The 24,276-nt window shown below is 36.2% G+C and overlaps 1 protein-coding gene across 7 annotated transcripts in view; it reads left to right on the forward strand.

Moving 5' to 3' along the window:
- CASK (calcium/calmodulin dependent serine protein kinase) overlaps positions 1–24,276 on the forward strand; it is a 189,161-nt gene that overhangs the window by 109,687 nt on the left and 55,198 nt on the right. For 5 of the 7 annotated variants that reach the window (XM_051609086.1, XM_051609085.1, XM_051609088.1 and 2 more), the window contains 6 exons: positions 5,730–5,905; positions 8,235–8,357; positions 9,313–9,396; positions 10,469–10,568; positions 15,301–15,318; positions 23,643–23,764. In XM_051609086.1, coding sequence (XP_051465046.1) covers positions 5,730–5,905; positions 8,235–8,357; positions 9,313–9,396; positions 10,469–10,568; positions 15,301–15,318; positions 23,643–23,764 — 623 coding nt within the window. The remainder of the gene's footprint in view (positions 1–5,729; positions 5,906–8,234; positions 8,358–9,312; positions 9,397–10,468; positions 10,569–15,300; positions 15,319–23,642; positions 23,765–24,276) is intronic. The other 2 variants (XM_051609087.1, XM_051609090.1) reach the window with 1 other exon arrangement.

Below are 24,276 nucleotides of genomic sequence, written 5' to 3' on the forward strand. Positions count from 1 at the left end.
GTGAGAATTTTCTGTTAATGCTACCCTAGAATAGATAAGAAGAACATCGAAGCACACAGAAAATTGATTCCATTCTTCCACATAATTTCTTCTCACATACAGATAGAACTAAAAATGGTGTGTGTGTGCATATATGTAATATTTATTTAAATAAAATGATGTTATTTTTTCTTGGGCGGCCATTCAAATGTATCCATAGAGTGTTCTTATATCCTAAAGAATAAAAGATCTGCGGAAAGCAAAAGGTATCTATGAAAGACAGAAAAATACCTTTGCTTACTGTTCCTTTTCACAATCCCTCCAAAAATACCCAAGGCTTTTCCCAAAACACCGAATTCAAAAGCCTCTAATAACATTTGAAATGTTGAGAAAAACTTAAAAATTTAAAAATATAAATGTTTAGAAGGCAAATTTTCAGCAGAAGTGGTACTTGGTCTAAAAAGCAGTGAGTATCCATGATTTTTTAAAACTTTGTTTCTGTAGATTTTCTTTATTCTGTTACTGATATTCACCTTGTTCTTGTAGTTCTTGTAGTTGCAACACAGGAAAATTCCCTATCTATGTGAGTTCATGCGTGCAGTCCATTTATTTTGCTGAGCTAAGTGCAGCTCAGAAGTCCAGCTCAGCAGTCCTTGCTCATGCCAGTTTTCAGAATAACCTCAAAATCATAATTTGCTCCTTTAATGAAGTGATTAGTTGTCACGAGGATGACTGTTACCGCAGAAATTACTTTAGCCTTTTAAAGTTTCTAATAAATAAATAGATGTAGATATGTGTATTTTTTTACCTTGTTTAAATAAACAGTTCAGTCTCAAGTAGTTAAGTTTCCGATTGGTTTTGGTTTGCTTCTTCATAGAGGTGAAATTGTGATTTCCACACACCCTCATCTAAATCAGGATCTTGTAATCTGTACTAAAGTGCTTGCAAACCGAATCATTCTGTAATTATTTTCACTGATTATCATCTACCAGGGGTAAATGGCAGGATTTTATTGCGTTACCTTGGTCTTCTTTCTCAATTAATTTGTATTTATGGAGTTCTCATTTTAAATTTAAAGAGAATATTAAGGTTTAGTAGTACTGATTTTTTCAGCATGCTATTGAGTAGCATCCATTTTTCATCCAGTTTATAGCAGCGGTCTGTTGGAGTCTGAAACAGCTGTGTGGAATGTTATCTATTACTGAACTAGTCTATTCCTTCTGTTCTACATCAAGTAGTTCATTAAAGTGGGGTTTTATGGAATGCTGGGGTTTTTTTTGAACAAGACCAATTAAGTTCCAGTTCTTCTGCCTGTGATACAAGTTCTGAAACTTCCAAAAGAGGAGAAAGAAAATTTGGGGTGATCAGAGAGGGACAATGGTTTTCAGTCATAACTTCGAAGTCTGTCAGTTTATCTCTAAGAGCAGTAGAGTATTAAGTAAACATGCAGCCTAACATTCTGATGTCAGGTCACCAGCTAAAGCAAAATAGGAAACCTGAAGTATCAAGAGCCTATAATTTGTCTATTGTGAAATAAAAAGTAGGAAATAAATGTCAAAAAGCTTGTTTTGTTAGAAAAAATGTGTACAGAAAAAAATTATAAGATGAAGGTCACTGATAATAGACAGAGGGCTGGTAGTGAATGGCTACCAACTAAGAAATTTTTGCATATAATGTTTTGTCAGCAGTTTTGATAAGCCTACTGTTGCAAGTTATGTTTGCTACTTGTTGATATTCAGTAGTTTTATCAGTATCTGTGTATATACTTGCCCTGTGGTCAGAAAATTAAGTAGAGGGGGAAAGGGATATCCAAAATTGTTGTCCACCATCAAGATCTCATCTTGCAAAATTTAGGGAAGCTGATTAATGCTCAGTTTCAAGAAGGTATTTTGTTATGCCTATATTAATGGCTGCATATAAATAATGAAGGATTTTTTCTTGCTTTTCAATGTCTGCAAAGTAATTTTAATTTGAAGTATTATTTGCTGGAGGGGAGAAGGAAGAAAAAAAAAACAGAACACCGCACTTTTGATACTCCTTTGATACTAGTGATTACTTATTTTATGCAGCCTTTGATTAATCAGGTAATATAATATTTGAAAACTAAAAATGGAAGAAGCAAGCTGTATCTTTGGAGGAAGATTTATCTTCTTTTTTCCCCATTTAATCAGTATTCTGTATGTGAATACCAGCACAACCGCATGCAGTGGGCTGGCCTTAGCTAAGGGCCAAAATCCCAGCTGCTCAATCACTCCCCCTCCTCAACAAAGCACAGGGAGAAAATAAGACTAAAGCTTGTGGGTCAAGGTAAATACTTGAAAACTGTTTACCTGTTAACACCACAAGTAAAACAGACTTGGGGAAAAGTAGATTAGCTTACTGCCAATTCAAGTAGACTTGGGTAGTGGGAAACAAAGACAAAAAATATAAACACCATCTCCCCTCCTCCCCTTCTCAGGCTTTTGGGGAACAGGAGGCCATGGTCAGCCCCTAACAGCCCCTCTCTGCCTTGTCTTCCTCCTAATGTTTTTCTTCTTCTCCACCATGGGTCCTTCTATGGGCTGCAGTCTTTCAGAACAGGCTTGCTCCTGCATGGGTCCACCACAGGCCACAGATCCTTCACAGAATATCAAGCTGATCCAGCATGGCTGCAGGGGAATCTCTGATGGAGCACTTCTTCCCCTTCCTCATGCTCCCACCTCGGTGCCTGTGGGCTGTTTGTCACACTTTTCCCATACTCCTCACTGCCAGGCAACATTTTTCCCTTTCTTACACTTTCCCTGAGTGAGGCACCATCATCTTGGCTGCAAGGCTCAGGTGTGCCCCGCAGTGTGTCCATTTGAACAGGCTGTGTCCAGCACAGAGACCACCCCTGCAGTTCCCCTGCTGCCAGCACTTCGACACCCAAATTTCTATACCTACTAGTGCTATTGTACAGCTTATCTAATAGGTGTTGCTGCTAAATACCCTATTTTAGACCACAGAAGAAAATGTAACTATTTGCAAGGACACATTTTCCTCAGAACAAGACATTCTATAGGTCTTCAGTGTTCTACAAATGCCCAGCAAACTTAAATGCACTGGCAAAACAAACACAAAACAAAACCCAGACCTTTAAGTCTACTTCTCACAGCACATAGTCATTTTTTAAACTTTTTTTATCTCTTCAGTTGTTTACTTAAAACACAAGGTCTCAAGCTGAGAGGAATGGCACATGATTACTGGAAATACACATTAAATCAACTTGATCCAGATGACTCTGTATCTCCCTGAATTTTAATGCCTTCTTTAAACAGCACTGTTTATACTTGTGCTATCTTGTCTTCTAGTGATTTCTGCCGTTTGCCTTTTGAACACTTGACTTTTCTCTAGACTTCCCAGATTTCATAACAGCAATTAGCCTGGTAGGAAGGCAGAATCTTCAGAGTATGTATGATTCTCCATTCATATTGATAAAAAAGTTTTGTACAAGCTATATTACCCCAAATGTTTCTTTCAAGATTGCAAATGGATCCTCTGCACCTTAATGCCAGGAAATTTACCACTTAGATAAACAAGACTTGGGTAAGCCAGGCAGCTCTGTGGTCTTGCATGATGTCTTCTGTACTAAAGATTTCCACACTGTGGTATGAATACCACTAATGTCACATGAGCAGCATAAGATGTAGATAAATGATGTTTGAACAGGCAGGTGCTGCTTATGTATGTGCAAAGCCTGATAGAGAGCTGAAAGTATTGATGCTTTTGCTGTCACAAATGATGGCATCTTAGGGGAAAAAAAGTTAGGAAACCCTCATAGATAAGAGATTTGTAGGCACATGGAGAAAAATGAAAAATACTGGGCAACCCACCCCCCCCCCCCCCGCCGATTTCTCAGCAACTTGAGCATACTGGGTATATATACACTGTCTGTTTTCCTTCCCTTCCCCTTTATTTAACGCTTTAAAAAGAGACACCTCGCATCATCTGAAGAGATAATTCTTCTCATATTTGTGAGTGTGAAGATTTGGCTTTGAGGTTTATCATTTAGGCTGCAAGATAGGTCATAAGCTTAGAAATTGTGTATAACCAAGAAGAAAAATTAGATTAGTAATATTTCCTCATGTCCATATTTGTCTTTCTCTGTCCAAAGTTTACTTCTTGCTCTCCCCCCAGTGACAGGAGGGATGAGTTGGACTTGCAGCATCTTGCTGTTTTATTCTTTTTTAGCCTGGAAAGGAACTGCCCCTACATCAGGCTAGACTGGATGGACTTTTTAAGTTGCTGATCTAGCTTAATGGTGAGGTAATGTTCCTTTGTCACAGGTAGATTCCTAACATTTATGGGACAGAGGGATTGCATCAGAAACTGTGAAGGAAAAGTTTTAACACAAAGCCTCATGAAGAAGTGTTTGTTCTCAAGAATAGTATGGTGAAAAGCTACCATCTTTCGGTCAGTTTTTTAATCCTGGTAGATGCAAAAAAAAAAGGAGCGAGTCGGGATTAGTTAAGAGAACATGGATCATATTCCTGCATTAGATGGTATAACTAAAGATGATATTTACTGAGTAAGCTACTGCCAGATAGTCTCCTAGGTGTTTGTTACCAGTGCTGTGGTTTAGCTAACTCACACTCAGATGGTGTGCAGGATAGGCTGGTGTAGAAAGTCTCTGTAAAAGACAAGATTGAATTAAATACATGCTGTGCAAACACCTCAGATTCTCTAGGCTCCGTTTTTAACTCTCCTAGCCAGCATAAAGGTGCTATGAGCTATGAATGGAGCCTGTGAAGTACACTGTGTCAGTATCAGTGACAAAGAATATTTATGAATGTTGTACAAGTGGTAACAGTTAGCTACAGTTGTGGATTTTTCTTTTGTTGGTACTTGGTGGAACCAGTGTAGCCCAAAGACTAGAGTATTTGTAAGTGCCAGTAATGCCCTGAGCATTCAAAGCTTAATTCTTGCAAATCTTTTGCAGTGGAAACAATCCTCTTTGCAATGGGAAACATTTATAGGGAGAAGTAAAATGCTTTTTGCTTTTATTTGACTTAATGTGTTACCTAGAAATTGAATGAAGTTATTCTAATCAGTTTATCCATTCAAAAGTTGTTCTGTTTTTGTGGTGTGCATTCATTACTAATCCAAAATCAGTACTGTCCCAGAACTGATAATGTGTGGAACTCACTGAAAGCACTCTGTGAAACAAAGTAACATTATCTTTTTATCTGCGCTAAGATATTGCCTACTTCGAATAAATGAACAACACATTTGGTAGCATTTTGCCTTCTTGTTAGCAGTTTGAGAAGACCAGCTAAGGTTTGGGCAGAGCATCAGACCAAACTATGCTTTTGTCAGTTAGAGGCAGCTTTTTCATGCAAGCAGTGTAGACTAGAATTCTACAGTATCTTTATGCACGCTCTCTGGATAAATAATTTCTGTTTCAAAGGCTGTCCAAATTGATATTTTTACTTTTATATTGCATGTTTCACTGAAGAACCTTAGTGGTCCTATATAAATCTTGCTCCACAGTCTGCAGGGTTGGTTAGAATATTCCTCAATTTATAAAAGTATTTACCAACACAAAGGGAAACTACTTATCTGTCTGGCTGCATATGTTTGATACATATTAAACTTAAGGAAAAAAAAATGTGTTAAAAGTGTAACCCATGAACAAAACGTATTGAAACTCTTTTAGTTTATTGCAGTGATATTCTTCATTTTCATGTTTGATGCACATCAATTTGACTCAATTTGTTTTTATTTCCATTTAGGACGTGTAGGAACACCTCATTTTATGGCCCCAGAAGTGGTAAAAAGGGAACCTTATGGGAAGCCTGTAGATGTTTGGGGTTGTGGCGTGATCCTTTTTATCCTGCTAAGCGGTTGTTTGCCTTTTTATGGAACCAAGGAAAGATTATTTGAAGGCATTATTAAAGGAAAATATAAGGTAAATTGCAGTATACTTGAGTCCTTTTTCAGTGAGATGAGCTCTGCTGGTAAAATTTCTGGAAGCTGATTTTTTGTATTTAGCCTGATGTAAATGCAAAGCTTATGGAAATCTTGCCTGTGTTGCACAGGAAGAGAGATTATTTTCCCTCCAGTCTATCTCATTCCTGCTGTATTTATGTCAAAGTTAGGAATTAGAACACGGAAATATTTACTCAGATGAAATAAGAAATGAGTGCAATAACTAGCCCCTAATTGTACATTGAGCTCAATAGGTTTACATACGGTTTAGCTGTGAAATATAACATACTGTATGTTACTTTAGTTTTGCACATAGTTGTAAAATATCAAATAAAAGAACTATCATAAAGGCTGGTCATCATTTTTCCTTTATTTAAAACAAAATGCATGCTACAGTAAAAATGTAGTTATGCATTTTTCTCTTTAGTACAGTGTAACTGATGATTCAAAAGGAACCACTCGCAACTGAAAGCAAATCGGTGCATGTGCAGGATAAGCATGTTTCACAAAATAGGCATCCCAGAATCACTATAGAGACAAATTCAAACCTTGGACTTCACTATTTTTGTGGTTTTGTCTAAAATCAGTTTAGCCAAGTTCATTACAGCCAAGTTCATGCATGAGCTGTGTATTAGCGAATTAAGAGTGGAAGCTCCTAAAATTAACTGATAGGCTGTAGTATGGCTTAGGAAGTATTTTATTATCTGACCTTAATAGTCTGCTAAATTTAAGTGACAGCAGGGGTACTGCACTTGGTCAGGAGCACATTTTTCATTCTTTAAGTTTTGTATTCCTAGAAACAGCAGGATTTCTTCATGGCATTAGTTTTAGAATTATTCTTAGAGTAGACTGGTATATGTTACAGTTTCACTTTATAGAAGATTTCTTCATGGAATCCTGTAAGCAGCTAAAACCTTCTGGAAGCGTACAAGTTAACTTTTCTTTGTTTAAAAAAAGTCACGGCCAGCACATTTTGTCTTTTCAGTTCCTTTTCTGTTCCTGTTTCCACAATAATATGTTTATTCAGTGAAAATAGTATAAGGATTTCAAAACCGTCTTGCTGCAAATTTGCAGTTACCTTCATTTCATTAGATCTGGAAAAGAAATGACAAATCACAATTGTAAATGTGCGTTTAGACATTTGGAAGAAATTATTCAGTGTGAGGGTGGTGAGGAACTGGAACAGATTTCCAGGGAAGTTTTGGAAGACCTATCCTTGGCAGTGTTCAAGGCCAGGTTGGATGGGGCTCTGAGCAACCTGATCTGGTTGAAGGTGTCCCTGCCCATGCAGAGAGTTGGAACTAGATGATCTTTAAGGTCCCTTCCAAACAAACCATTCTATGATTTTATTATAATGTTCCTGCATGTTCCAGTTTAAGGCAATTTGTTTTCATAAAGTCTGATTTTAAATAAAATGGACCTCTTTAAATTGTCAGATTTTGCAGTTTCATTTAGTACCTGGTAAAATGTACCATCTAAGTAAAACTTAAGTTCTTCATAAATTAAAGAAATACTAGAAATAGCTTAAGGATTAAATCCTTTCTCACAGAATTTTCTTTGGTATGGTTTTATTGGGTGTTCCATCATCATGACTAGCTGGACACAAACCTGCAAATGCACAAGATGAAAATATATTCTAAATCATCTTTCACATTGTTGTTTCCTAAATACACAGTTCTTCTCTAAAAGTTGTTGCAATTGCTTCTATATCTGATCACGTCAGTATGCTTTCCTACCTAAGTGGCTGAAGATGCTTAACTATTGTAAAGTTTGAAGGAATTTATTGAAAGGAGCCATTGTCCATGATACCTGTGGGACAGGACCAGAGTAGTTCACAATGGGCATTAGCTGAATCCCTTCTTAGCATCACTGGCATGAAATTGTGGGTTAATATAGAGAGATAGACATGCCATTCCTAATACTGATTTCAGGTGTAGATTTAATTTCTATATTTATCATATGCATGGTTAGGTGTCAGACAAAGCCTAATTATTTTTTCTTTATCTAGTGAACGGTCATTACTGGAACAAAACCTAGCATAGGTAGAAAATTATAATGTGATTATAACATAATACCAAGGATGTGTTATCTTTTATGTAATAGAGTGCTCTCTGTTTTCTATTTTTATGCCACTTCAATAGCTACTACTGTACAATTTTATAAGTCATTAAAAAACTTAGAAACTTCCTTTTACATTTATTATGATAAAATGTTTACAGGGACTAACCACTGTTAAATCTACATTAAAAGTAGGCTATTTTCTATATTCTCATTACTAATTTATTTTCCTTTTTCTTGCTTGTAATCAGATGAATCCTAGGCAATGGAGCCATATTTCAGAAAGTGCCAAAGATCTGGTACGCCGCATGCTTATGCTGGATCCAGCAGAAAGGATAACAGTATATGAAGCACTGAATCATCCCTGGTTAAAGGTAGTAAAAGCAGCTGTTTACATACAATTTTCCTCTCCAAGGGAGAAAAAGATTTGTTTGTTCCTTTGAACTTTTCAAAGTAGCCATGATATTTGACAAAATGCGTGATAATATGTTTAAATGCTTTGTAAGATTAAGGCCTGAGATTTTTGTAATTGCCAGCCTTGAACTCTTGCTTAAGAGAAATGTCAGGCATCTCTGACAGCATCAGAGTATAGGGAGTAGGACTGCACAGAATAAAGCTTGAAGAAGATATTCATGTGTCTTTCTGTGGGTCTTTAATTCCAGAGGAATAATCTCTGATCTCTTCTTTACTCAGTCTTATCTACACCCCTTTCCTATTATGCATGTAGCCAGGCACTTTGTTGCTGTACATTGTGCTACTGAACTGTGCTTCTTTCTTAAATTAGATTCCTGAAATATTGCACCAGAGTGAAGGAAGTAGGTAGTGATGTGTTGCTCAAAGGCCACTGTAACTACATACAATTACATGGCATCTGGTAATCAAATTATTTTTCAGTGGTGCCAGAATTTACAACACAGTTTGAGCCAGTGGAGAAGTGGTTGCTGGACACCAACTATAAGCAACAGGAGCAGGAGAATATACACGTAACTTCTCAGCAGTCTTATTAATAGGCTGTGCTAAATGTTGGAGTTTGAGAAGGATGGGTGTGTTACAGATTTAAAAGGTGGCAAGTACTGGTTCAGAGTACTGGTAAATAAACTATTTTTCTTCATTATCCTTTTATTTCCTTTCTGTAGGATAGAACCAGGGTAAAGAGACTCCTAATACCATTAACTTAAGCCAGGTACTTCTTTGGAAAGGGTGCTGTTCTGGTGTCTGCTACTGGACCATTTCTATGTTTTACATTAAAGGAAAACAAACAAACAAAAAAAACATGAAGAGCTTGCATTCAGTGCTTCTTTTGTTTTCTTTTTTGCGGGGGTTTTTAAGGAGAGAGATCGCTATGCATACAAGATTCATCTTCCAGAAACAGTAGAACAATTGAGAAAATTCAATGCAAGACGAAAACTAAAGGTAAAATTTATCTTGTGTTAAAACAGCATAATTACATAACTTGAATTTTGTGTGATGCTTTATTCATATGGGAAGTGCCAACAGAAATCAATGCTCTGAAGTCAGCAATAAAATAAAAAGTCGAAACAGGTCTTCACAGTAATTTATTTCAATGATATCTTGTTAAGGGTGTTCATTCTTTCTCTTTTAGTGCATAGTTTTCAAACTGAATTTCAGCACAAGCTGTGTGGTATCAACTAAGGTGTATATGAGATCGTCATCTTAAATTAATTGAGTAATTCTGTGTAATATAAATTATTGGAGAGGAGAGAATAGTACAGTGGTTTCTGTTATTATTGTGTTGTGTTTATAATAAAAGGAACATAATAATGTTTTAATGTCTTTTTTTAAGAAGAGCAAAGCTGTGTTCTTCAGTTTATCCCTTTATGTTTAACTATACACAAAACTATTTTTCTACTGTATTGAAAAGAATGTTAACATTTTAACACAAAGCAACATAGTTTTCCCTTCAGTTCTTGTGTTGAAAAGTTTAGCAGAAATTTTTTTTTAATTTTTCTGGTCTTGTAAATTCCCATGTAACACTCATTCTGGGAGCCTGAGATAATTATGTGTTCATATAGATATATTATGAATATCAAATACCCTAGTGCTGTCAGTGTCAGATTCTGGCAATTTCTCAAGTAATGTATTGCATTGCTTTAAAGAGTGAATTTTTATACTTCCTGAGTGACCTGGTCTAGGTAAGAGAGAAAGAGAAGTTGTTTTTTTACATTGTACTGTGGGAATTTATGCCTCACAGTTACTATTTTAAAAAGCTTTCCCATAAAGAATTGTTCTCATTAATCCCCTTGCAAATAATTATTTACTCTTTATTAGAGTAGTGTATGACCAGCTCATTTGCTAGATGTAGTCATTGATAACAGTGAAGCAGAGCTGAAGGCTATAAAATCTATCTATTTTTCACTTAAAAGGTCAACACGCAAGGCACCCCGGGAGACCGACTGTTCCAGGGTGTCTGGAAATGTTTAATTATCCTCTGTGTAACTGAGCCTTTGTGGGTATTTTTATTCAGGGGGCAGTACTAGCAGCTGTGTCAAGCCACAAATTCAACTCCTTCTATGGTGACCCCCCTGAAGAGCTGCCAGACTTCTCTGAAGACCCCACCTCCTCAGGTATTTTAACCGAAAGTAAATTTACTGCAGTCAGCCTGTCTTAATTCTATACTGGCTAGAGTATGAAATATTTACTAATTTCTCATTATTTCATAAAGTTGCATATAAAATTAACATTTAAACGTAAAAGCATAAATAATTTTCAGTCATCATAATGTTAGTGACCAGAGAAAATAAAGATCAAAATTTCTGCACAGTTACAAGTTTCTGCAGAAATTCTGTCTGGCTTTTTTCTGATTGTACAAGCATTTAATTACAAATAGTGCTATAACCTCATATTTCTCTATATGTTACTTGAGTTTAAAAGCATAATGAATTTTTTTCTTGAATCCTTAGGCAGAAGCAAGGTTCTCATGCCTTGCTAATAGTTATTGGTAAGCAAAAAAACCATTGTGCATCAGATTTTCTTGGACTCCTGATTTAGAGAACAGTATGATGAAGAAGTCTCCTTTTTAAAGCAGACTGGACAGTGTTTCTGATAGTATAACCCAGATCCCCAAATTTTCAGAGAAAAACAATGCATGTACTTCAGGGTACTCCCAACATACTTCAAAGGGGAAGATAATACCTTTGCTGTGTTGTCAGCATGTAGCAAACCCTTGAGCAGGCCAGTGATCTTACTCCAAGCAGTCCTTTTGTCCTCAGCCATATTCAGGAATTTAAGTAACCTGGCAGTCCTTATACTAACAGAGCCCTCTCATAGTTATGTACCTTCATTTTGACATAATATTGATGACAACATTTGCTGTGCAGGAGTTTGGTTTGAGGTATCTGATCTGAAATTAGGATTTAGGATCAAGTTAAATGAACTTACAAGAAAAATAAGGCAAACGGGACTCTTATTTTTCTAAACTGGCAGAATATTTTAGCTATACACTGAATTTACTAGAAGATATTTCAGGAATGTAATTATATGTGCTGAACAGCTGTATGTTAATTCTCTTTTCCAATATTTTAATAGGTGAGAAAATTACTTATTGGCTGTATTTTCTAAGTGTTCCTTTTGTGCTCTCTCATATGAGCAAGTAATTTTTGTAAGTTACTTCAGTGTCAATAATATAGTAGTTGGGGGCAATTTATTTTTTTTTTTAATTCTTAAATTTCACTTACTGGAATTCAAGTCTGAGTGCTTGGTCCTTAGAGGTGCACGCTGCTCATAATCTCCAGAGAAGTGAATGGAAATCACAGATCATTTATTGCAAATGGGTGATTACAGCCCCATGGCTTCACTTCAGGCAGCCAGTTTTTTTAATACTTGATGTACTTTTAACTAAGGATCCATGTACTCTTTTAAAGGAATAATAAGTTTATTTTACTTCACATAGAATTACTTGCAGTGCTTTAATTTTTGTTTCCAGTTAGTTCCCCCATTTCAATAAAACAAATAGGCCACCAACACGATTGGCAGTGGCAGCTTTCCTAGTCTAAAAACTGCAGTTCCTCTTTCCAGTTTCAGTCTCACATCAACAGAACATGTGTCTTCCTCATAGGATGATGTAATTGCAGATTATCAGTATACAGCAAAGGTACAAGTTCTGTTTTTTCTGCTCACAGAATACATGAATCCAGCACACATGTAAATTCTACAGAATACCTGTGCTGGGTCCATTGTTACCTTGTGTATATCTCTGAAATAAATGAAACGATATCTTAGATTTCTCAGCATAGCATAGTTATTCTCTAAAATAACATTGTTCATTTTGCTGATGGCACATCACAGTGACAAGAAAACCATACTAAGTGCGTGGTTTTCATTATGTTTCCCTGACCAACTACATTAACTGATAAAATTTTTAATATTCCAAGATAAAAACTGAGGCTTGCAAGAAAAGAATATTGCAACTTTCAGCTTCTGAAATTGCTACATACAGTAATCTATTTTGTTTCCTCTTCAGAAGTACACCAATAAAGTTTTTGAGTATTTCTAGCTTGTGAAGATAGGGTCTTGTTATGATTCTAAACTGAACTAGTTTATAGAAATTAGGCATAACACTCATGAATTGCAGTAGAAACTCAACTAGTTTAAGGTTATTTAAGTTTGCTTCCTGACATTTTATATTATACCAGGTCATTGACTCTAATAAAAAGCATTTCATATTTTCAGTGTTGTTGCCTAGTTAATCCTCCCATAAAATTTTATTAAGCTTACCATTAAAAATTAAATTATTTGTCAGAAATGGGCAAATGTGGAACTCCTACTGAGATAAAAATGCTTATTAGGTTATGCAAAATGTATATCCTGTCCTCCTCTAGGTCTTTCTAAACACAGAATGAGAACATTTCAGTTCTGCCTTTTTTCCAGATTAAGCTGGAGAAGTGTTCTTCCTCAGAGTTCAGTGTACCTGGGATACTGGACCCTCTGAGTATCTGCCTAGACTACCAGGGTAATAGCCTAGGATATGAAAGGTAGCAAGTCAGAGGACTTTCTTAGATGCATTAACACAAAGGACATTCTTGTCACAGAGCTTTGCAATGAGGTTCAGCACATTGCAAAACTAAATTAGATGGGAATGAACACAGACAAATTTCATTTAAAGTCAACTAGGTGTTTTTCCATGCGTATTCATTTGTACAGAGTGTGTTAATAATTCCTGGTTCCCACAGCTTGTTCTGGGTGATCTACTTCCTCTTCATCAGCAGCTGTCCTCTGAAGGCCTTATTCCCTCTGTCATTCTGTTGGGAACATGGTAGAATTAAGACTTGCTGAATTTTGAGAAAGTATTATAAAGACTTTTAAAATTTATTGAAAAATTAGGTAAATATTTATTAAACTAAAGCATTACTGTTGGTAGGCTGTGTTCAGTAACTCCTTTAGTTAAGCTGCTCAAATGGCAAGTGTCTTTCAAATGTTTTTTGCTAGAATGTAGAACATTTTACTTTCAGGTTTCTTCAAGATATTGTAAAGGCGGTGGAGCTGTTTGACATTTTGACTTGGGAAGCTGAATTTAAGAAGACTGTTCAGTCTTAAAACTTTGGAGTTTTAAGTAAATTCAGGATGCTTTTATTTTTGGGCTGACAGAAAAACCCATAAACTGAAGAGATTTTTTTATAACTTTGTATTGCCAAGAGCCTTGTTGTAGTCACATTTTTAGAACTACTGAGTCAGTGTTGGAGTTAAACCATAGTCCATAGTCTTTGGAAGACTGCATAACTGATTTTTAGATTAACGCAAATCTTACCTTTTGGGTAAAGGACTTGCTTCTATAATGCCTGCTTTAATGGCTTGGTTTATAGTGCTCATATTGTGAAATGTGGCTAACCATTTCAGAGCAGCATTTTGATGAAAACTGTTCTAGATTCCTGTAAGGCATTATATAGTACTTTTTGTTTCTGTTTAACCACAGACAAGCATACCAGCATATTTTATAGCAGACTGACTGACCGAATATACTTATTTAGCCTAGGCTAACAAGCAGCATTGTTGCAGTACTTCCTGAACATTTACATGCTTTCTGAGCTCTGTGGTAACGGTGTAAGGAGATCAACATAGAAGCAGTGCTTTTGCACTCCGCAGGAAGCAGAAAGCAGGCACATTACGTCTACATCAGTGTTTCCAACTTGTTTTCTCAAACTTCAAGGCACAAATTTCATATGGCATTTTTATAAATGCATTTTGATATTTTGTCTCAGAATTGCTGTGTGTAAATGGGAATTTTCATTCCTTTTTCATCTTGTTAGACTCTATATTGTCATATCAGCTGAGACATTTGCAACAGTATGAGATCTTGATTTTCAAATGTGAAAATAATGAGAAAAAAACTAAATCTGGTAGTCTTTCACAGTGAGATCAAACAGCAAATGTATGGCCAGCTTGTAAGATCACTGCTTCCAGCATACACAGAATTAGCCTAACTCACAAGTTAATGAGTGGCTAATCATTTAATGGGATTTACAAAAATAAACCCATATCTTAAAAATGATCAGTCTCATCAACACAAGGAAGAAAAAGAAATACTGTTGTTATGCAAAAATTACAACTGATTTTGTAAATATTTGTAAAGGGTCTTGTGTAACATTTTCAAGTATGAGTGCTTGGGAAAAAAATTACATTCATCTTATAATTTACTGTTAGTAATTTCTTAGCTAGTATTACAGTATAACTGGCTTTAAGTTGTCAGATCATTAATTTCCGATATTCCATTATTTGTATAATTTTTGAGCAATTTAATCTTTGTTCTGGTTGTTTAAATACAAAAACTTCAGTATATAAAGTCACAGTTAATTAAATCATTAATAAAGTGGTTGTATTTCTAAACACTTCTTGTTAACGGTTTGCACTGAAGCTTGTTAAAAAGTTGATTTCAATATAATATTGCTAAATTCTACTTAGTAAATATATTTATTAGTATGATGTTACACTTTGTTTGCAGCATGTTGAAATAGTTTGTCTGTTCACCTCTTATGGAATTCTTATTTTAAATAATTTTTGTCCATGAATTTCTAACACTAGTTTAACCAATATTGGAAAAAGTGGTATTATAGCTACATAACACTGTGTACATGCTAGCTTCCCAATGCCAAGTCCTTGCTTTCCTCACCTCCCAGTGCACAATTCCCATTTGCTTCACATATAGAAACCATATTAAAAAAATGAGATGGGGGGTGGGGGTCTTGTCAGTTTGTTCATACTCTTTTGTGGCTAAACTAGTGTGCTAGGTTGCAGCTTTATAAATCGCTTGTTCTGAAATCTTCATACTGTTTGTTGTTTGTCCAAATGCTGCCTTCCTACTAGGACTTCTAGCAGCAGAAAGTAGGTATCCCTTTGTTTTCCTTTAAGGCATATCATTCCACTATGGTGTGTGTCTTTGCATGATTAAAAATCAGCTTTCTTCTCTTCTCTGTACAATTTTCCGTTTTAATACTGTCTATTCAAGAAAAATAGTCTATATGTTTTTTTACTAAATTTGTCTATAACTCTGAAAGTATAATTAACCACAACTAATATGATTTCCAGAGAATTCTGAAAATTCTAGTTTAGAGGCAGTATTAAAATTACCTGGTTTTTTGTTTTCAATACATGCAACACAATGCAAATCAAGTTTTTAGAATGAAAGATAAAATTGTTTGGATTTGCATGTTAGTTCCAAAAGTGATGTTTTCATGGACTAATGGGCCTTTTTCTCTTGACTCTAAACATATTCTGCACCATTAGTCATATATTGTTTTCTTGCTGTACCCTTGTATGAGCTTCCTTGATCATTCTGTGTTGATGTGATGCATTGCATATATATGCATACACCTGATTTAAGTAACTGTCCAGTACATGTCTCCTTAACAACGGAATATTATTGACAAATAGGGAGAAGGTTCTGCATGCATCATGAGGGACTGAAAGTGCAAGCACTTCTCAGACCAGCAGACTATACTAGACAGGGGAGAAGGTGTGAAATCCTAGACCTTTTGATACAAACCACAACTATTTCAAAACTACCAAATTCAGCATCTCACTATGCAAGCTGTAAAAAGTGGGGGTTTTCCTGCAATATTTTAAAACTTGTAGGGTAACATCTCTTCTTCCTCCTAGGTCAGGGCAGTAAGACATATGTGCATGTCTCAGTTTCTGATCAAAGTCATGAATTTTGTTTTTTTTGCTGTTTGGTTCATTCTTCTGATCTTATAGGTTGTGGGAGATGTTCCTTGTCCTCCTGTTTTCCATCTCAGAATGTTCAGTAGTATGAGAGTGACAACTCAGTGGATTTTTATATAAAAGTTTTGCAACAGTGTTATTTTTAAACAGCCATGGGGGGGGGGGTGTTGGAATCACATGCAGAGCCTCTGCCACGGAATTTTGGGTTTTGTTTGTGCATAGAGACTTTCTTCAGTAAACTTACTGACTGATAGGATGAGCTGCCCTCATACTGGTCAGAAGAGTGTTTCCATGTATATTTGCAATGAGGAAGAAAGGAAGTAATAGTGAAGGGCATTCATTTGTTAAAATAATTATTAGTTTAGTTGCATGTGAGTGTGCTGTGTGAAATGTGTGGATTTGGTCTGAAAAACAGTACCCTCTCACTACATATTTCTTTACCATCATACTAGACTGCCCTCTGTTGTATTTCTGGGTAGTTTTACAGTGAGGGATAACTGGGAAAAGAATAGGCAAACTTTGTGTAAGGATCCCAAGTATGGAGACAGGAGAAAGCTGGAAACATGCATATGCACAGTGCCCCTGTGTGTGCAAAATAAAATTCAGACTGTCTTCAAACTCAAGCATAATTTTCTCCCCCTTCCCTCCCCCACTTCCCTGTCTTCCGCTCACCCCCTCCTTTTTTGTGTATCCATATATAGTACTCTCCTCTGTGTTCTTGCTTGTGTTTGGGAACACTTTATCTCTTGTTTTTTTCTTCCTTCCCCCCCCTCTATATTTGGTCTTTTACACTTTCTCCCTGTTCCCCCCCACCCCCTTCACATTTTTCCTTTGGTTTTCTTCTCTGACTTCTTTATGCCTTTCTTTCACTTCTTCTATTCCATAGGTGTTCTTGCCTTCTTTAAATTGGTTGTAAATCCCAATATCCTTCCATCACACCAACTGCCTTCTTCCTGCAGTTTCACTGTAGTCTGTAAACATCCACCTTTCTAGGTCTCTCCTTAGACTTTTCCTGGTAGTTTATATATATTGCTGTCTTAATTGCTTCCTGGTAGCATTCACAGAACTGTGTGCATGTGGGAGCTTATTTGTAAATTTGGAGTGTCTAAACTCAACTGTTGGTTTCTTTCCAAGAAAGAGTAAGTAATTAAACACTACATAGCTCAAATTTTAGGAGAATAGAGTCCTTACTTGCCTTTTGTTTTAATTACACTCTAGTGTATATATGTGAAATACATATCTCCCACCTTATTTTCAACTACTATAGGCGTATGTATACACATGCTTTGGCTGTCATCTGTCCATATAGAGATGGTTGCTCTGGAATATAGTGAACAGCAAAGAGCAAGAAATTACACTGGGAGGTTAGAGGCCTTTCAACTCTGGTCATTCTTGCAGTTATAGCTTAAAGTGATGAGGAGCATCCAGTCCTCAGGTAGCTTTCTGTTAATCTAAGAAGGTAGATCACCACAAGTAGTGGAAAGGTCCCATCTCTGTAAGAAGTTGTTTTCTCACCTTTAATAGAAAACAGCATGTGTTTAGTATTTTCTTTACAGGACCAACAGGAAATAGAAATGTTTTTTCTTACATATTTTTAACTGCTGTCCACTACTACAAGGGTAAATGTGGCCTTGAATGTAACATAGTCGTAGTATTTTGTAATTATGCTGATATTGAGCCTAGACTTTCATGTTTGGCTGAAGTGGGCAGTTTTAAATGTGTATGTGATTGTGATTTGAAAACCTCAGCTGACAGACACCCCTTCATTTCTACAGCATTTTTATATAGTGTTTAATTACCTAATATGTTGAACATACATGCCATGTGTTTTTAGTGTATTGTAATCAGATGCCAGCAAAGCAAAACTACTTGGGGCACTGATTTATACAGTTACCACTAAATAGGTTGTTTAAAGGTGTGTCAATGGAGTCACAAAGCAGAAGCAAGGAATCTTTATTTGTCATACTTGAAAAATAAAATGAAATCTATGAAACTTGAATCTCATGTTAGAGTTGGTAAAAATTATCTCGTTGTTGCTTCGCCAGATGTGCTCTAGCATAATATCACAATATTTATGAGAGTTTTTTCTGGAAATATTTGCATTTTATAATAATGTCCATGCTTGGGTTTTTTGTGGGATTGTATCCAGCAATTTCATTTAATGATTCTAATATTTCATCTCTATAAAACCGAACAATTTCTGATGGTTTTTCTTCTGTCCTTGCTGTATGTGCTAGCCTCAGACCCCTTCATAAACAAAGTGAGAAGTAGATCCTACCTGAAATGCCTGCACTTGGAGAGCCAGGCTTGTTTTTTAGTTTCATTTCCAGCAGCTGCACAGAAGAAGAAAGCCGAGAGATGAAGTTGGGAGAAATCACCTTGTGTTGATAGTAGATTGACTGGCATAAAGACTGATTTGTGATACATAGAGAAATTGCAAATAACTAAACTTTGGTTAGTCATTTAAAAACCACTGTAAAATCTTCAAGTCATAGTTACTTACCTATTTATACAAAATAAGAATAGTTGAAAAGCCAATCCCACTTAAGGTAGTTTATAACCAAGTGGTTGGTGTCAGGAACTTAATTTGATACGGTTCTTCAAATCTAAGGGGTTTAGATTTTGTCACTGTCTTTTAATAAAAATATGCTACTTTTATAATTGTTAGTCTAAGGTCTTCTATGGAGTAATTTCCTAGAATACTAATTGCAGGAGACTTGCAAAAGGTCACGGGTTTATAGTTTTCTGTTTAAACAAGGTCAGGCTTCCTCTATCAAGTTTTAATTCTCAGGAGAGTGTATATGACTGACTAAGACTTAAATGGGCATTTTTAGCTTTCAATATTAAAAAAAAAATAAAACAAATAATTCTTATACCCTCTCTCAAACTGTTTGTAGTCAGAATGTAGTCCTTGTGTTTTGCAGCAAGATCTACATCTTATTACATGAGGACTCTCTTAGTCATACACTGCTGCAGATCATTGCTGCATGAAAAGAAGCTTGTAATTCTCTCTGCTGCATAAGAGAGGAAATCAGTTGTATCTGCCTAGTTAGATGAGTCTCAGAAAAGAAAACCTTTGGGTTTTTTTCTGGTGGAGTCATTATTTTTGGAGGATATGTAGATAATTCTTGGACTAGTATTTTAAAAATGTCTTTTATTCTCTCACTATCTTTTTTTTTTCTCCTCTTTTGGAGAGAAGAAAGCAACTTCTACTTACCTCTACAGTTCGACTTCTCTAGCCCAACCACCTGTTCCAGATGAGAGTAGCTAGATGCCAGCACTCTATTTTACCAAAGCTTTGTTTACTTGCAACTCAATGAACCAGTGTCCATGCCACCTTCAGGTGATATTAAGGGCTCTGTATGTGAACTACAAAGACTCCAGAGAGAGAATTCAACTGTACGAGAGGACTGTGTCTGAATGGCCAGATTCATAAATGAGATACCAGAACCTGCAGGAAATACCTATTATAATTTGACTACACACTTGTGAAGCAAGTATGTCTAACTGACAAATAGTAAATCTGCCTCAGTAGACAGAAAGCTGCTCATTTCATCTCCATCTTAGAAGCAACTTGGTATTATCCTTAAGAAGTCATTACACTAAATATAAGAACATTTCACTGTGTGCTAGTTCTGACTGCAGAAGTCTATCAAGCATTCTTCTTTTTTGTTTGTTTTTTTTAATATGGTGAGAGCCCATAGCTTTCAGCTTCTTGGAGTTGTCAGCCCCAAGGGAACTGTGAATAGTTACAGCCATCCTTTCTTAGGTAGCCTTATGGGAATACAAGAAAGAAAAGATTGTGTGCATGGTGAAGGAGAGCCTTCTGCTTGTATCACTGGAATTAAAACCTGTCCTGTGCAACAGAGTTTACTTTAGAAGGTCTTTAAAAACAACAAAGCCAGTGAAGTTACTCAGCTTCCTTTTTTCTGGCTTCCTAATATTTATACATCATTCTGTTTTTTCTATTTCTCGATTCTGTCTGTAACTGCTACAGACCGTGAGAAACCTGAGCTTTTCAATCGTATGACTCACTTCAGTCCTTCCTTTGTCATCTATTCTAAGGCTAACATGGCAATTATGAAAAGATATTAAATCCAATATAAACATGAATACAAGCTTTAATTATAAGTATTTATAACTATAATATGTTATAACTATTTATATAACTAATGATAACTTTTATACTTTCCCAAAGGTTAGAAATTTAGCTTATATATTAAACTTCTTTGGGACAGGTGTGCTGTAAAGATTGGTTAATTTTAGCTTATGTATTATCCTTTATCTGAATTTAAAACTCCTCTGAAAGGTACTCTTAGGCTTTTAACTACATACCTGTAACAGAGAGAATTTAGGTGTTCAGAAAAATGCCTGTAGAATTGTTCTATCACTTTTTCATGTAGTAACATGCTATCAGTATATTGCTACTGTGCCATTTTCTCATGCATGTGCATGTTATTGGTAAATGTATGAAAGATACGGCAGTAGATAGAGCATAAGATCGTAAGTAAAAAAAAAAAAGATAGAACTATGACTTTGAGTGATTAGCAAAGTCACCGTCAAAGCTTCCCATCAAATTTATTAGGGATATTCTTAGAAACTTTCTTTTACAGGCTTCTATTCAATGCAACCAATGCAAAGCAGAAAAAGACCTACTGAACAAAGCTTATTGTTTTGGAATTCTCAGATATTCAAAAGGTTATTTAGATGCAAATATTAAAAAGTAGTAACTTTTATTTCTGTCTTAAACACCCCAAGGTATTCCACAAAATGAAATGTCCAAAGTAAATAATGCTGTCAAATGAGTAATATGGTAGTCCAGAGCATTCAGAGTTTCACAATAATCACAGAGTCACATAATGATTTGGGTTGGAAGGGACCTTAAAGATCATCTAATTCCAACCCCCCTGCATGGGCAGGGACACCTCCCACCAGACCAGGCTGCTCAAAGCCCCATCCAACCTCGCCTTGAACACTGCCAGGGAGGGCTCAGCCACAGCTTCCCTGGGCAACCTGTGCCAGTGTTTCACCATGCTCATAGTGAAGCATTTCTTCCTAATGGCTAACCTAAATCTCTCCTCTTTGAGTTTAAAGCCATTATCCTTTGCCCTATCAGTACATGCCCTTATAGAAAGTTCCTCTCCAGCTTTTCCTATAGGCCCCCTTCAGGTAGGAAGGTCACTATAAGGTCTCCCCAGAGCCTTCTGTTCTCCAAGTTGAACAACCCCAGCTCTCTCAGCCTGTCTTCATAGGAGAAGTTTTCCAGCCCTCTGATCATCTTTCTGGCCTCCCCTCTGGACTTGACTCAACAGCTGGTGGGTGACTCAAGAACCAGACACAGTACTCCAGGTGGGGTCTCATGAGAGCAGAATAGAGGAGGAGAACCACCTTCCTTGACCTGCTGGCCACACTTCTTTTGATGCAGCCCAAGATAGGTTGGCTTTCTGGGCTGCAAGCACGCATTTCCATCTGCCAGCTGCATCCTGAACTTTCTTTCAGGCTTGAAGATCTCTGAGTTAATGAACCTTTAACTGACATACTGAAAATTCTAAAAGAAATCAACGCAGTCCCTTTCTGGTCCACAAGTAGTATTTTTCTTCCATGCCTCAGAGGCTTAGCTGTGATTCTTTGATGCTTTTACCAGCAGATTCCCAGTCTCTGTGTTTTCTCAAGTTTCCTGCTGCTGTGTCAAAGTTGTGGTGCAGCAGAGGAATATGAACAATTCTTTTCAGCTGAGCCTGCTTATTAATTGGCAGAGATGGAGCAGTTCTTTCTCCAGTGCATCTGACCCCATGCACAGCAACTACTATAAGGCAGCAACTACTATAAGGCAAATAATTGGTTTTGTTTGCTGACCTGCCACTGCTTTTTGAAAGGAACATAAATTACTACATGAGTTGGAAATAAGTAATAAGACACGTTTAATGGGAGACAACTAAGAAGTCTCATTGCTCCTGAGCCATGAGCTGTGAGTGATAGGAGCAGTGTCATTATTAACTTTGGTGCACAAGGAGCTGTGAGGAGAATCCTAGACTGAGATTTGTACCAAATGTGGTGCAAGAATTTCTAGACTTGTAACTTACTTGTCCTTCTAAGCCATGAGGTCACAAGTCTTGTATAATTGTTATTGTGTATTTTGGTGTATTTATTCCAGCTTTTCAAGTTTTTTTTGGAGGAATAAGTGAATTTAACTTCTGTCCTTGTGTCATGAAGAAGGGGTTGGAGGGTTTTTTTTATTACATTTTGAAAATGCAATATAGTACAAAAGAGCTTGAGTTAAGGAAGGCTGGTGAGTATTGTTCATATGGTGGAAGATGAAAGTTCAAAAAATAGATCTTTTTTTTAGATATTGTCTATCTTGGCAACAGGACACTGGCAAATAAGTAAACAGAATAAACATATTAAGGAGAAGTTAGTGAAATACAGATTGTGTATAATTCTAAATCCAGAATTAAGAATTTATTTATGAAAAAGCATTCTCACCAGTTTGTGTCAGACACCAGCATTTTTGCAGACTAACACTGGGTATGTTACCATCTTTCTGGATGCATATACCATTGTGGGAAAACTGAAGACATGAGTTGTGGGTGTTAAGATAAGCCCAAGTTAGCATTGTAGTAATGCACACAAGTGGCAGCCACCACTGATACCTGATTTTTAAAACAAGTTGTTCCACAAGGAACCAGTATGGGCTGGTTTACTATGGATTTGTGTTATGTTTCTGTATCTTCCCCTGCTGTGAGTTCAACTCTCCTCCTGGACTTCTACCTTCCACGATGCCTCTTGTTTTTCTGTTTTGTCCCCATGTCCCTCATTCTCTTTTCTCCCTTATGCCATATAAAAATCATCCCCATCTTCCTATGACCTCGAACAATCCACGGGCAAAAGGCAGTGAGTGCTGTAACTGGGTCTGAGATAATCAGGCAAGCAAAACAAACAGAAGAAAAACCAGAGCTCATGTTACAGCCTGTTTTTCTCTTCTGGAGGACACAGCAGTCAGGTCTTTCTCTCTCTTCCCTCCTCTGTCCAGATGCTGATTTTAAAAGAATTTGTGATAACATTGGTTCTTTCAGTTTTTTAGTGATTTGAAAGATGTATTTGAAATTGGCCAGCAGTTCAAAAAGAGAAAAAAGAGAAGGCTAGAGCAAAAATGGTAAGGACAGGCAGTTGGGCAGATCATCCAAGTAACTTTTTAAGACATCACTGGAAACCAGGCTAAAATAGAACAAAGCTAAACTTAATGAAAACAAGTTTTACTTTCTCTTAAATTAAATTTCTTATGTATAATTACACTATATATTTGGGCTCTGTTGATACACATAAAATTTGTTCGGTGAGATTTCATGTAAGAACTCCAGCTTTTTAAAGTTCCTGTTCCAGTTGTAGCAGATGAAGTGAAAGTTTCCTTTTCCAAAGTTCACTTTACCATCAGTCTTTGCTTTATTGATTTTTATATTTTCTTTTTTTTGTTGTTTATTGCCCCATAGGAGCAGTCTCACAGGTGCTGGACAGCCTGGAAGAAATTCATGCACTCACAGATTGCAGTGAAAAAGACTTAGATTTTCTTCACAGCGTTTTCCAGGATCAGCATCTTCACACACTACTAGATGTAAGTTTTTTGTGATTATACAATTTGAATGCATTTCTCTATCTGTTGTTCATTGGATAATAGTTTGTTTTATCCTGTATATATTCTCTTGTTTTGTTTCATACCAAAATGAATGTATTAAGGTGTGGAATGTAACAATCAACTAGCACTTTACACAAAAATCCATTTTAGAACTATACGTACAGAATATTTAAGAATATGGAAGTGGTTCATGACTTGGTTTGAATTAATAACTTTGCTTTAAAATACTTTATCAGAATAGGCTTGTTTCTTTTGATAAGGGCTGGATTTTATTTTTTAGTTTAAATGTGAATTTTAAGCTTGTAACTATACAGATTAATTCATTTTTTATTATTTTTAAGCAATGTAATAATCTTACACCAGTGCTATGGATATCCTTTAGATATTCTGTGGGTATAAAATATGTTATGCTTTGTTTCTGTCATGTTCTGAACAAAATATGTAATAGGCTCAGTCATTTAAATCTGTGTTATTCTCTAATTCCTGAGAGC

Source organism: Apus apus, chromosome 1, assembly GCF_020740795.1.
Source record: "Apus apus isolate bApuApu2 chromosome 1, bApuApu2.pri.cur, whole genome shotgun sequence".
NCBI lineage: Eukaryota > Metazoa > Chordata > Aves > Apodiformes > Apodidae > Apus > Apus apus.